The sequence below is a fragment of the Sciurus vulgaris genome, assembly GCF_902686455.1.
Source record: "Sciurus vulgaris genome assembly, chromosome: 18".
Classification (NCBI taxonomy): domain Eukaryota; kingdom Metazoa; phylum Chordata; class Mammalia; order Rodentia; family Sciuridae; genus Sciurus; species Sciurus vulgaris.
In genome coordinates this window covers 14,139,588-14,153,883 of record NC_136479.1, presented here as the reverse complement: position 1 = coordinate 14,153,883, position 14,296 = coordinate 14,139,588, and the positions used below count along the sequence as shown (strand labels likewise).

The 14,296-nt window shown below is 46.4% G+C and overlaps 1 protein-coding gene across 3 annotated transcripts in view; it reads right to left on the bottom strand.

Annotated features, from left to right (window-relative positions):
• Positions 1–917: 917 nt before the first annotated feature.
• The window catches only part of TMC5 (transmembrane channel like 5), a 73,458-nt gene continuing 60,079 nt past the window's right edge, over positions 918–14,296 (bottom strand). For all 3 annotated transcript variants that reach the window (XM_079120401.1, XM_079120402.1, XM_079120403.1), the window contains exons 15-21: positions 12,875–12,950; positions 12,606–12,739; positions 10,399–10,572; positions 8,209–8,287; positions 3,832–3,936; positions 2,404–2,446; positions 918–1,685 (exon numbers count right to left, since the gene is read on the bottom strand). In XM_079120401.1, the coding sequence (XP_078976527.1) occupies positions 1,639–1,685; positions 2,404–2,446; positions 3,832–3,936; positions 8,209–8,287; positions 10,399–10,572; positions 12,606–12,739; positions 12,875–12,950 (658 nt within the window). In that variant the 3' untranslated portion in view covers positions 918–1,638. The remainder of the gene's footprint in view (positions 1,686–2,403; positions 2,447–3,831; positions 3,937–8,208; positions 8,288–10,398; positions 10,573–12,605; positions 12,740–12,874; positions 12,951–14,296) is intronic.

Here is a 14,296-nt window from a genome sequence, read left to right as displayed (position 1 = left end):
TTATTTATTTATTTAGAGACAGGTCTTGCTCAATTGCTGAGGCTGGACTTGAACTTGTGATCCTCTTGCCTTGGCCTCCTGAGCCGCTGGGGTTGTAGGCATGCGCCACCTTGCCAGCTAAGGCATTACTTATAATTCAAGACCTCTCTGTCCGCACCTGAGCACCTCTCTTTGCAGTCTAATAGTTGATCAGATGTAAATGCTATGGAAAAATCCCAATTTTAAAAATTTAGGGAGCCTCTCTTAGATGCCATACTGAAAGACAGTGCTGCTACCAGGTGTGGCAGTGCATTCCTGTGGTACCAGCAGCTCAGGAGGCTGAAGCAGGAGGAAAGAGACAGTGCCTGTCAGTGAGCTTACTTCTTTTTTTAAATGATATCAATCTTTTTTTTTAAAGCACTGCCCTTCATTTTGAAGGAAGTGATACAGTTCCAAATTGTTTCAGATTGGAACTTCCTTCTCAAGAAGGGGCATAAGAACATAACATGGATTTGACATGAGCTTAATTCTTGCTTATCGCTTATCGTCAATTCAAAGACTGTAAAAACCCCTGTAAGTTGTACGCTACTTCAGTCACTCCTCATAATTGAACTTCACACAACATTGTCTCATTGCCTCCAAAGAGATGATGCAGTGGTTTTCACTGAAGCCATTTAAGGATCAGATCCTGCATAAGCTATCTCTTTTCATCCTAAAAATTACAAAGCTTCTTTAAATGAGTGGCTTCCAGAAAGCACTACAATTGGGATTAAAGGCTCCCAAATCCCATGCGTTAAAGACTTGGTCTGTAATCCATGGTGCTATTGGAAGGTGGAGGTGAGGCCTAATGGACCCTTCAGTTTTAAGAACAGTCACATGCCTTGTCAATCATTTGAAAAATCTAAAAACAAACAAACAAACAAACAAAAAACATTCACACATATTTACTTCATATGCACACATGCACCACCACACCACCACTGGTTTTATGATTGGTTCAGCCTAAGACTCTGATGATCATGCGTAAAACCTTAGCAGGGTAGAGTTCCACCCCACTTTTCTCCCATACCTCCCCTGCCCCAGTCTAACCCCAAAGCTCTTGCGCTTGGTATGCAATAAAGTTTCAGAGACAAGACTTCTGAATACACAGCACCTTTGGGTCACATGAGGATGCACCTTTGGATCACCAAGGAATGCAAGTTACACAATTCAGACGCTTTGTATCCCTGATTGAAGATCACATTTTTATTCATTCTGGACCACTTTTCTTAGCACCAGTTTGTAAACCTTCATCAGGTCCTGGGAGTTCTGGGAAGAGAGATTCCTAAGGACCAATCATTCAGACAAAAAATTCTTGGAGACAAAATGCAGCATTCCCAGATTATCTCTTCCCAAGATTTTGTGGGATAATTTCAATATTACAACAGTTTTACTGGGAAATCCTGGAGTAGGTTGCCTTGAAAAATCAGCAATTGGATTTGGAAAATAGCAGGGCAGGCCCAATTTTACTTTGACATTGACAGGGTGGGTCAGTTCCGGCTCTTGGGTAAGGTGTGGCTTCCTCTTCTAGGAAGTTCCTGAAGGCCCAGGTATCACGGATGAAGTCCCACTTTTATCTTCTTTCTTTAGTTGCTAGGTGTCTGTTTACCAGGACCATCGTCATGCCTTTGAATTATCATCTTGAAATGATTGCCTAAGTCGCAGGTCTGGGTTGGACACAGGAGAGAGCGGTTAATGCAGACACACACTGTCCCCTCTCTGTAAGGAAGTGACCAGGTGGAACTCAAAGGTCCCACAGCTTCTCACACCTTCTTCCTCTCCCCTTTACTTTCTGTATATCTCCCTTGAATTCCCATCATGTCAACAGTAAACACTATCCCCAAAAGACAATTTTTTTTGTTTGTTTGTTTCCTCCCCATTCATTCCCCATCTGACATTAGTCCCAGATTTTCCTTAAGAAGTCACCCCTCCCAACCCTCGGTCCCTGTGGTCTATATGGCTATACCTACAGCTGCAGCATGTCCCTCAGATCTGACCAAGGAAACCTCCACATGTTCAAAGCCACAGCAATTGGTTCATGGATGGGCTCACTGCCCCAGCAGATCCAATGAAAGGCTAGGAAAATTCTAGGTCCCCCATGCTCCCACTGGACTGAACCTAAGGACATATTGTTTTGCAATTATCAGGAGGAGACTCTTTGCAAAAGAAACTAACATGGAAAAGAACTGAAGAGAGAAACCAGGTTCTGGTGACACTACAAACTCCTGTCTTAGGCCAGAGAGAAAACAAGAATGATTCTTGGATTTTTGCTTAAGCCAGTTTGCAAATGAATGCAACTGATGCACCCACAATTCTGACCCTCGGCCTAGGACTGTATCACCTGGACAAGTTAGTGTCTTATTCTCTTACAGTTCCATTGCTTACCAGGAACAGCAGCCTGTTCCCCCAAATCAAAAGGATCTTGTTGCTGAAAAAGAAGAAAAAGGCCATGTGACACTGGGAAAGAATGTAGATCCGGGTCTTTGAGCACAGTTGGTGTGTTTTGTGAGCTTTTCGTTATTTTAAAATGAAGGACTGGTGATTAAGACCAAGCCTCAGGGGCTGGGGAGATAGCTCAGTTGGTAGAGTGCTTGCCTTACAAGCACAAGGCCCTGGGTTCAATACCCAGCACCACCACCAAGAAAAGAAGCATTTTAGGGACAATGATTTCATTCATTCATTCCAAGGATATTAACTATTTATCATGCGTGAGGCCCTATATTGGGACACCCATGACCCGAGAGGATTCTATTTGAGCCTCTGGATCCCTTCCCCAAAGCATGCTGGCAGTAATAATTTGCAATTGATAATACATTACAGTGCCAAGATCACACCTTCCAAAACTAGTGGCATTTGAATTCAGGCGAGTTTCCTATTTTCCAGGACACTCTGGAAGTTGGCAGAGGCTTTGGAATTAGAGCAGGGTTTTCTGCATCTTTATACACTCTTGGTCGGACTGAGTCAGCAAAATCTTTTTAAGAAGGTGATAGTATCTATTAGCATTATCACATGCACGCCCTGGGGCAGCAATTCCCACATAAAACAATAACAAAAAGTGCTTCATTACATACTATTCTTAGTGTTAAAAGAAAACACCTGGGAATAACTGAAATACATAAATACGTACAGAATAAAATAATATTCAAGATACTGCATTAGGTGTGGTTGTGGTAGATACTATTTGTTTAATATGGCCCTGCTTTGTAACAAATAAAGTAGATACAGGTGTGATTGCCAATGTCTAGGGGAAAAGATCTGGAAGAGTATTCCCTGAAGCATTAATGGTGGGTGAGATATCAGGGCACTTTCCATCTCAGTGGAATGTACTTCTGCATCAGTAGGTTTTAGGAAACAAACAGGCTCTATGAGGACAGGGGCTTTATAATAACCCAGCACTGTTCATAATGACCCAGCACTGAGAACAGCACCAACCACGGAATATGTTAAATGATCAATTGATTTTATTATATTTTGGTACCAGGGATTGAACCTAGAGTGCTTTACCACTGAGCCACATCCTCAGCCCTTTTTATTTTGCATTTGAGACAGGGTCTTGCTAAGTCTCTCAGAGCCTCACTGAGGCTGGCCTTGAACTTGTGATCCTCCTGCCTCAGCCTCCTGAGTCGGCGGGATTGCCACAACACCTGATATCAAATGATTTTTTTTTAATTAAAAAACAACAGAAATGCTTAAACATAGAAAGTGAAGAGGCCTTATTTGCCCCCCAACAGCTCGGTCTCCAGTTCCCCGAAGCACTTTTCATAAAGGGGCAAGTCTGCGTCCCCAGGGTCCCAGGGCAGCCTCTGGCCTCACCTCCACCTCTCTCCTTTCCAGTATCAGTGCGCTGGGGTTTGCTCTCTTCTCCGTATCCTGTAGCTTGACCAACTTCTCTATCAGGAACATCTTATCTTTGCCCTCCTACCAAGAAGGAAAATAAAAACAAAGATCAACCTGTGGGGAATGAGTGGTGGTGGAGAGTCAGGAAGAAATCGGTGAAAAGAAGGGACAGGGATGGAATGGAGATTGTCACCGTATTTTCTTCTGATGAAAGAAGCTTTTCACAGCAAGGCAAATGAAGCCCCAGAGTCTTCCGGCATTGTAAGAGGCTCCTCCAAAGCAATTCCCCTAGCAGGCTTGAGCAAGACCCTCCTCTAGCCTGTAACTAGAAGTGACTGAATGTCTAGGACAAAGGGATTTTTATTATTGACACAGTCAGGGACCCCATGAAACTCAGAATCTCTCTGAATTAATGTAACACCTCTCGGGAAACAAGACAGCCAGGTAGCTCTGAGTCTTATGGCCTGGTGAGCAGCCAGGCCAGAAAGTCAGGAGTTAAAAGATAAAGCAGTCTTCAAGACTAGGGGATGAGATAGTACAGCAGGAGACAGGAGGCTGGGAAGGTCGGCCAGCTGGCTGAGACGCTGCGGTCAGCAGAAACGCCACCTACCGTCAGACAAGGCGGGTGCACCCTCTTCTGAAAATAGTAATATTAGAAACTTTCCCAGATGCTAAGGGGAAATTCCCAATGGTGTGGGAAACTCAAACACAGGTGTAGAGTAGTCACTGAAGTTAGCCACAGCCACTGTCGCCTTATGTGCATGGTGACAAGCACAACCCCTCGGTGGAGACAGGATGAGCGAGACAGGTGAACCACCAAGAAGAGCACAAGTGAACTGAAGTCCCACCTCTACGTCTGTGATGGCATCAAGAGACTGAGTCCTGCCTACCCCACAGATGCCATGAAACTGGGCACCTTTGTTCTTTGCTTGAGCCAGACAATCAATCAGTCTCTCTCTCTCTCTCTTTCTCTCTCTCTCTCCCCACCCCCCTTTCTCTGACCCTGCTGAATCATACTTCGGGCTCAGGCAGAAGTCCCTAAACAAAACCTTGCCTGTGCCCTAAATTCTTTCTGGGTCCACTCTTGGTTTCTGTGACTCTGGATCTGGGAGCCTGCACTTACAGCAGTATGCCCTCCTGGGTACCCTCCTGCCCCAGAGCCTATTCTATAACCCGGTATTGCCTGGCTCTGCCGTCTTCCTACTGGGAATGCCAGAGCTCGGGTCTCTGTCCAGAAGGCTGTCAAGTGGCTTTCATTTGTCATTTTGGTCTCTGTGTTTGATGGAGATCAATAATTCAAAATTGGAAAGAGAAACAAGGAAGGGAGCCGGACTTCTCCTTGGAGAGTGTCATCACTTTCCTGCAAATCCCTGCAGTGGAAATGTGTAGAATATTCTGCCTGCGTGTTTACTTCAAAACTATTTTTGACATCTCTTATTCCTCCTGTATTAATTAATTCAAATTCCTCTATTGGGAAGAAGCGTTCTTGAAATTTTTAACAAGTCCTCCAGCTGTCTGGGCTGTAGCCAGCTTGTTTTGGAAATCTCTGGCCTGTAGCAGAGGATACTAATTAGTATTACCTAAGAGTGTGCAAAATGCAAACTCCCAGGCTTCCCCCAACAGATTTTTATTCAGAGAGGCAAACTGCATTGTGATTAAGAACTCAAAATTTGGGCTGGGGTTGTGGCTCAGTGGTAGAGCGCTTGCCTTGCACATGTGAGGCACTGGGTTTAATTCTCAACAAATACATAAAAAATAAATAAACAAATAAATAAAATAAAGGTATTAAAAAAAGAAGAAGAAGAAGAACTCAAACTTTGGAGTTTTCTGGCTCACCATTTGCTAGCCCAACAACATAGGGCAAATCACTTCACTCTGTAGTCCTCAGTTTCCCTAATTTTAAATGGAAGTTTAAAGGAATGCATGTGCCCTAGATAGCATTCAACAATATATTTTTGTTCATCACTTAAAACAATGCCAGGCATCATGTAAGTGCTCAATAAATGTCATGTATTGCCTGTATTGATATGGATAGGGAGGTATCAGGAATTGGTCTTTCTATCATTTTATGCAGCAAATCCTTTTTGAGGAGGATTGTTGCAAAGCCTACTCCCAGCCTTTGACTGGGTCCTTCTGGAGATGATGTCCCTGCCTTTGTGGTCCATCCTCTGGGCAGGACTCCTGAGCAGGAAGACCTGTAGTGATGCACATGCTGCCCTCAAATGATGCCATCCAAACCTCTCCCCAGTTTATCCAGCACTGTCCTAAGACCCAAGGCTTTAGAATCAAATCATTCCTGTGTTGAGATCTGCGTAAGACTTGCCCCAAACATTCAGAGCTCTGCATCAGATAAGCATTGGTGAAGCTGCCCAGGGGTGAGGAAGAAGAGCATAACTAACTCATGCCCTTCCTTTACCTTCAAAAGAACAAACTCAAATTATCTGAAACCCCACAGATCGAGCAGATAAGACACTGGGGAGTCCTATTTCTCTCCCAAACTTCTAGAAACAAGATCTCATATCACAGCTATGTTGGTGCTTAGAAGAACAGGACATCGATCAATAAGCACCCCCGTACCTAAGACTGTGGTCTCTAACTACCATTTCACCATGACTCTTTGTAGAAACAGCTGCTTCCTGTTCTCTAACAGGAAATGAACCAAGATGAGCCTAGAATAACTTGTTCTCCCAGAGAGCAAGGAAACTATCAAATGTCTCTGGTGTCACATCAAAAGAACACAGGATTTAATTCAAAGAGTTTCTTCTAGCAAAGAATGAGACTCTTTGGGCATAAAAAAAACGACTGCAATTGAAAGATATCAATGTATATTTAAGCTATATATTCAAAAAAATAATTTTTAAATCCCCATTGTCTATATTTGGAAATTGTTAGGTATAATGGATTGAATAGCGTCCCTCTTTTAAAAAGATATGTTTAAGTTCAAATGCCAGAACCTGTGAATATGACCTTAATTGGGAATAGGGTCTTTGTAGATGTGATTAAATTAAAGATTATGGGATGAGATCAGCCTGTATTAGAACAGATCCTAAATCCAACAAGAAGTCCTTAGAAAAGGAGAGAAGAAGAAATAGACATAGAGAAAAAGGCCTTGTAAAGATGGAGACAGAGATTGGCATTATGAAACCCCAAGCCAAGGAACACCAAGAATGACCAGAAGTTAGGACAGAAGCATGGATCAGATTCTCCCTCACAGCCTCAAAAGGAACAAGCCCTGTCAACGCTTTAATTTTGAACTTCTGGCTTCAAGACCTGTGAGACAATAAATTTCTGTTGTTTCAAGCCATCAAATTTGTGGCATTTGTTACAGCAGCTCTAGCAAACTAATACCCAAGGACAAGAACTCAACATTATGAAAATATAAATAACGGTAACGAATCATGCTTTTACCCTGGCTTTCCTCCATGCACTGCATTTCAAGGAAATCGTATAGTTGATAAGTAAAAAGTCTTTGTTGATATAATTTCCAGTCAATAAACACAAGAGAAATGGTAAAATTAGAGTATCACTAGGTTGTGTTCTCTATGATATAATGGATCTTCTAGGCAACACCATCAAAGCCTGCTAAATCCATTAGGTGAAAGGCTGATGGGAACTCTATGATAGATGCATGGAACTAAAGAAGCTTGGACCCAGTAATCACTCTTAACATCACAGAAAAGGAGATCATCCGACCTTATCTATCTTGAGGGATGCCACAGTAGGGCACAGTACCACCCCATGAAGTACAGAAGGTCCCAGAGAGGATGTTGGACTTGTGATTTTCCAACTTTACCATGGTGTGAAAATCATGCATATGCAGTAGAATCTGTACTTCAGAGTTTGAGTTTTGCTCTTTTCCTGGGCTAGTGAGATTTGTTTTCAAACTTTCTTGTGATGCTGGGCAGTGACACTAAGCTGTGGCTCCCAGCCAGTCACATGCTCACGAAGAAAACAGCAGATCCGCTACAGTGAACAACCGAGCTCATCTATGATGCAAAAAACTCTGGAAGGAACCACTGAAGAAGCTTGAGCATTGGGTTTTAGATGATTGTAGTCAATTCTTGGAAGTTTTCCTTTTTAGGTCCAAGGATGATATTGTAGGTATGATTTTGAAAAGTCTTTATCTTAAAGAGATGCATATAAAAATTTAACACATAATCCAGAGATTTTCAGGGAAGACACAGTGTAGATCAAATGAAAGTTTCTGAATGTTGATGGTTGTGGGGGCTGTATAGGGTGGGGTTATGGGGGTTCATTGTACTACTTATTCTCTCTGATTCAGAGTATGTTTGGAAATGTCTGTTACAAAGTCTCCAAAAGGAGGCAGATAACACAGGGCCCAATGGGACTTACATTAATGATTTGTTCATGAAGAAGCCTGATCATAATCTTCCTTCCCTCTGTGATCTGCCAGTAAAGATAGGTGATGATTCTGGAAGAGAAGAAAGGAAAGAGTGACATTTGCAGGCTCCAAATTCCAACTGGGTACAAAGGAACTGGAATATTTGCTTGCAAATGAGTTTTGACTCAACCGTGTTCCTGAACATTCCCATCAGTGTGAGTTACAGGCTAAATGCTTTAGAGGAATGGTTCTCCACCTGGCTGCTCATGGGATCACCTGGGAGGTGGCCTCTCTTCAGACCAGCCAGTTGCCCATCTCTGGGCCTGCAGTCAGACACCCGCATTTAAACATGCGTGTTTCCAACATGCAGCTCGAGCCTGTGAATTTGGACAGTGCTGCTCAAACTTCAAGGAATACACATCGGGATTGTGCATATTCTTGTTTTGTAGATCTCAGATTCTGTATTTCTGACAAGCTCCGAGTTTTTACAAAAATGTATCTATCTGCCTATCTATCTACCTACCTACCTACCTATCATCTATCTACCTATCCTATCTACCTACCTACCTAACTACCTACGTGTCTGTCTATGTATATCTATCTATCTACCTACCTATCCATCTATCTACCTACCTACCTACCTATCATCTATCTTTCTACCTACCTGTCTGTCTATCTATCCTTCTGTCTACCTACCTACCTATCTATCCTTCTGTCTATCTATCTATCTACCTATCTATCCATCTATCTACCTACCTACCTACCTATCTGTATATCTATCTATCCTTCTATCTGTCTGTCTGTCTATCTACCTACCTATCTATCTATCTTTCTCTCTATCTGTCTGTCTGTCTGTCTATCTATCTATCTAGTCTTTGTCCCTGGCCCACACATACTACAATTCTTGGCCTCTCCTGAGTGTCTTTTGAGTGTGAAGGAGATGTCTGGTTGAGGAGGACCCCACAATGGTTTCGGGATGGGGGCTCACCATCAGAAAGATGGAGCACGGTTAAAGGGCTGGGCCTCTCAGTGCCTGCCCCTCATGACTTGGGGAGGAGAGAATGGCTGGGAATGGAGTTAAATGCCAGCAGCCAAAGATCTAATCAAGGAGTGTACATGGAGTCACATGCCACCCCTCACCCTGTCCTAGCATCTCTCCCACTTGACTCTACTTGTGTTACATTCTCTATAATAAACTGATAATAGTAAAGTATTTTCCTGATTTCTGGGAGTCATTTTAACAAATTAGAAAGTCTGAGGAAGGAGTTGTGGGGACCCTCAAATTTACAGCCAGTTGGTCAGAAGTGCAGGTACCCCGGGTCTTGGGAACAGCATCTGAAGTGGGGACAGATACAGGACTGAACCCTTTTAGGGTCTGACATCAATTCCAGGTAGAATGTCAGAAGTGAAGTAAACTGTAGGATGCCCAGCTGATGTCCGGGGAGTTGGAGAAGGGGAAAAAACCCCACACACATTTGGTATCAGCAGTGTGACCCAGTCTTAGCCTCTCCCGCCACTAACAGGCTCTGTGGCCTGGAACCTGTCTCTGCAGCTCATCCCTCCCTGCGAGTCTCATCTCTTCCCTCTGTAATGTGGAGGGATCGCTCCACAGTCCACGTCAGCTGGTGCCGGTACTTCCTGCCTTGGGCTGTGACAAGAAGCTACCAACTCAAAGTCATCTGGTCAAGCTTCACCACAGCAACTCCACAGTCACCCAACCATTCCACGCAGGAAAACAGGCCCAAGGGTGTCAGATCTACTTTTTCACTAGAAGCCAGAAATGGACCTTTTATTAAAAAAAAAAAAAAATTAAAATACCCTAGTGTAGCAATAATGCCCAAACCATTTCTTTTTCATCTCAGGATCTCAGAAGGAATCCTACCTACAATTTTCCTAAGATCCTCATATCCATCTTTTCATTTGATTCTCATGTCATCTCTCAGAAGGGGCAAAGCGGGTATTGCTTTCTTTATATACCACGGGGGGTGCGGGGAATAAAACTCAGCCAAGAACCTGTTTAAAAAACTTTTTTAAAAAACTACCTCTTCAAAGGCAGAGTCAGGAGCATCCGGAACGCAAAGCCGGGCAGGCTGTCTTTGCGTCCCAACCAGACATCCCGAGGGCTGCGCTCCTCTGGTGCTACTGAAAGGCTCCCCAGCTCTTGGCCGCCCCCCACTGGCTCCCAGAGGCACCCCACTTACAACACAATGAGGGTGAGGATGAAGAAGAAGTGCACGCTCCCGATGAGGTTGTGGTAGATCCACACCACCCAGCGGTAGCCGGGGCGCCCGCTCAGGGTGTCGATCCAGCCGTAGACGGAGTGGATGAAGGCAGGCAGGCCGCGGAACGGGCCGCAGTCGGCTGAAGGCTTCAACCTGGCAAAACACGCGTGGAAAAACCCCTCAGGCACCAGACTCAGACCTGGGCATTCTAGAATCAGGGTTTTTTTGTTTGTTTGTTTTGGTACCGGGGTTTGAACCCAGGGCCACTTAACCACTGAGCCATGTCCCCAGCCCTTTTTTATATTTTATTTAGAGACGGGGTCTGGCTGAGTTGCTTAGGCTTTGATAAGTTGCTGAGGCTGGCTTTGAACTTGAGATCCTCCTGCCTCAGCCTCCCGAGCCACTGCAGTGACAGGCCTGTGCCCCTGCGCCTGGCTATCAGGGATCCTTTTCGGACTCTGCAGCTGGAGGCGGCAGTTCTTGCCTTCTCTACCCACACGCCCCTTCCAAAAGATACCGCCTTGCTCACAGCCCCGCTGGCATGATCTGTCTTCTGAGGACTCATTCTAGGACCAAAGGGATCACCCGATCCAACGGCGGTCAGTTCAAAGGACAGACAGTGACCTCTATAGTACCTTGACTGAAGAGATAAATGTGGACAGACAGTCGCTTTCTTGGGAATTGAATTAGGAAACCCCAGGAGTGAAGCCTATTGGCTCTGGGGCTGAAGCATGTCAGTGACAACCACCTGCCGTCAGTTACGCACGAGCAGAAACCGGAGGGCGACAAGGAACTGGTCAGGAGGACAGCAAGGGAAGAGAGGCCATGACAAGGGGAAAGGTCACCGCGACCTTGTGAGCTGCTGGAAGCTGCCTGAGTGCCTGGGCTCCGATCTCGCTCCCCTTTGCCTTCCTTCTTCCTGCCAAGGTTTACTGCACTTGGACTATGTTCCGGTCGGCCCCGGGGGACTCTAAGCAGACAAGACGGACCTCGTCTTTGTCCTCTTGGACTTACGTTCTAGTGGGAACGGTGGACAATTCACGAGGCAACAATTAGACAAAGGCGTTTCTGACCTCGGTGGAATGATGGAAAGAAATTCAGGCCTGAGAGAGGAGGGAGGAGGTGTGGACTGACCGCACACATGGACGACAGGGAAGGTCGAATGGAGGAGATGAGCCTGGAGCTGAGAGAGTCAGAGTGGAAAGAAGGAAGCCGGGGGCCTGGGAGGAGCAAAGGGAGCACCCTGCCCGTGTGGGGACGGGCTTGCTGGGTCCCAGCATGGAGCAAGAGCTACCGGGTCCTCTGAGCCAAAGGGAGGTGTGGTTGGAGAGGTAGGAAGGAGCCAGATTAGACGGGACCCTTGGGTTCACTTAGGTGAAGTTCCATTCTTTTTAAAAAATATTTTTAGTTGCAGATGGACACAATACCTTTATTTATTTATTTTTATGTGGTGCTGAGAATCGAACCCAGTGCCTCACACATGCTCGGCAAGCGCTCTACCACTGAGCCACACCCCCAGCCCAAAGTCCCATTCTTGATGTGGAGAAACTGGCCTCTTCCTGGTCTGGGAAGCTTCTGGGAAGCTTCGGTCCTCAGCAGAAGTGGGGAGCTGCTCCTGACTGTGGGGCCCGAGGGATGGAGGAAACCTAGACTGGGATGTACTCCCTTCCTTGGTTTGGCCTCTACTGGTTACCGAGGCAGCATGGGCTCAACACCGCATCAAGCGTGTTTTCTTCTACTGTTTGCTGTTTGGACATCTGGAGGGTCTTCCCGTCCCTGTTGAGGTGCAAACCAGCCAATCCAGAGCCGACACCACAGCCATCTTCTTCCTCAGACTCTTGTCACTGGATCACTGCTCCCCTGCCCCATGTCTCCCAGGCCGACGACCTAGGACAGCCCTGAGCCCCAGAGCCAATCCTGACCCTGCACACCCTGCCTTGCCTATTCCTCACCATGGAAACCACAATAAAGGCGCTCACCGCACTCCCCACCCCACACCCTGGTGCTTGTTGTGTGTCCCCAAATGACACGGAGTGTCCCCTCCTCCTGGGAACGGCGAATAAGCAATCATGATTCCTACGCCCCGTCTCTGTGGGCCTCATGGATCTGGAGAATAATGAAATGTGCACAGGGAAGCAGCCTCTCACCCCCAGCCTCTGGGACCTCCCCAGGCCACCGTCACCCACCTCCAGATGGTGATGGCCAGCGTGCACAGCACGCCAGTGAAGGACGGGAAGAAGAGCAGGAAGATGAAGAAGGTCATCATCTGTGAGGCCCGCCAGGCTTTGCTGGGGGGCTGGAAGTTCACCATCAGGCTGACCTGCGGAGAGAGGTGCGTTTCCCTCTCAGCTGCGTCAGAGGAGCAGCCAGAGGGACCCCACCTGGGGCAGCCCCGATTCTTCCCTTCCCAGGGGACCCAGGGAAGCCCATGGGTCGTGACCTCAGGCCGACTCACATTTTTGACATAAAACATGATGAAAAGGGTGATCATCTGGATGAAGGGCAGCAGGGGGCAGAAGAACATTCCAATCCTGTGGAGACGAGAGTCAGAGACCAGGGACAGACGTGGCGGTGCAGAGGAAGGGGTGAATCACATCCCCACAAAATTCCTGTGGCAAGGTCCTAACCCCTAGTGCAGGGTGCCTGTATTTGGAGACTGGGTCTTTTTTTTTTTTTTTTGCATGGTGCTGGGGATTTGAACCCAGGGCCTTGTGCTTGCAAAGCAAGCACTCTACCAATTGAGCTGCATCCCCAACCCGAGACAGGGTCTTTATAGTAATGAAGTTGAAATGAGGTCACCGCAGTGGGCCCAGTCACCAATAGGATGAATGTCCCTAGCAGAAGAGATTAGAACAGCATGCAGAGGGACCACCACACAGGGACAAGGTGGCTGGTGACATAGATCCTTCTCTCACGGTCCTCAGAGGCCACCGACCCTGCCCCCCGCCTTGGTCTTGGACTTCCAGCCTCCAGGGTGGCCAGAGGACACATCTCTGTGGCTAGAGCTGCTGGGTCCTGGTGCTCCGCCAAGGCAGCCCTCGAGGATGGACAGAGGGCACAGAGGTGTGGCAGTACATTGGGTCCATTCCCACCAGGCGCAGAGTCCCCTGCTGCCCCTTTCCCAGCTCTGGGAAGATTTTGCCAAGCGACTCCTGCACTTCCACCAAAGCACCGGCTGGCCGTCAGCAGCCCTAACCTGGCACGTCCTAAAGAGGGACACACCTTGCCACCCTCCCAAGCGCGGCATTTGAGCAGGGCTGAGGTCCTGCAGGGACGGGGCGTGGGATTACAGGGGAGAAAGACGCCACTTTCCGGCTCTCTTAGGGCTCCTGGTACCCACGAAGAAAATCGAAGTCTGGTGCTAGAATATCTCTAACTTCCCTCCCTCGCGAATCCCCGACTTTTTCAAAACAGGACTAGGCCTTAAACAGAGCGCCTGGGTGGACAGCAGGGTCCAGTTCGGATGTGAAGATTTTGGGGATGGAATTGTTCTTATTTTTTCCAGTTACTCTGTGATTTCTGCCAAATAGTACTAGCTGGCTCCTTTAACACGTGTTTGAGTTTTTCAGAGGAAATACAATAATAATATAATAATATTACAATAATATGATGTAGCTGATGTATAAATGTGCCAAAATGAAGCCAGGCTGGCAAGGTGAGGGTACAAAAGGGTAAAACTTGGGCTGGAGATATAGCTCAGTTGGTAGAGTGCTTGTCTTGTATGTACAAGGCCCTGGGTTTGAGCCCCAGCACCACAAAAAAAAAAAAAAAAAAGTTCCTTACTGTACCTCCCATCAGCCCTAATATGCACTCCTTTTCGGCTATTATCTTCTTTTAAAATTCATCTTTAAACTGGGTGTAGTCATGCATGCCTGTA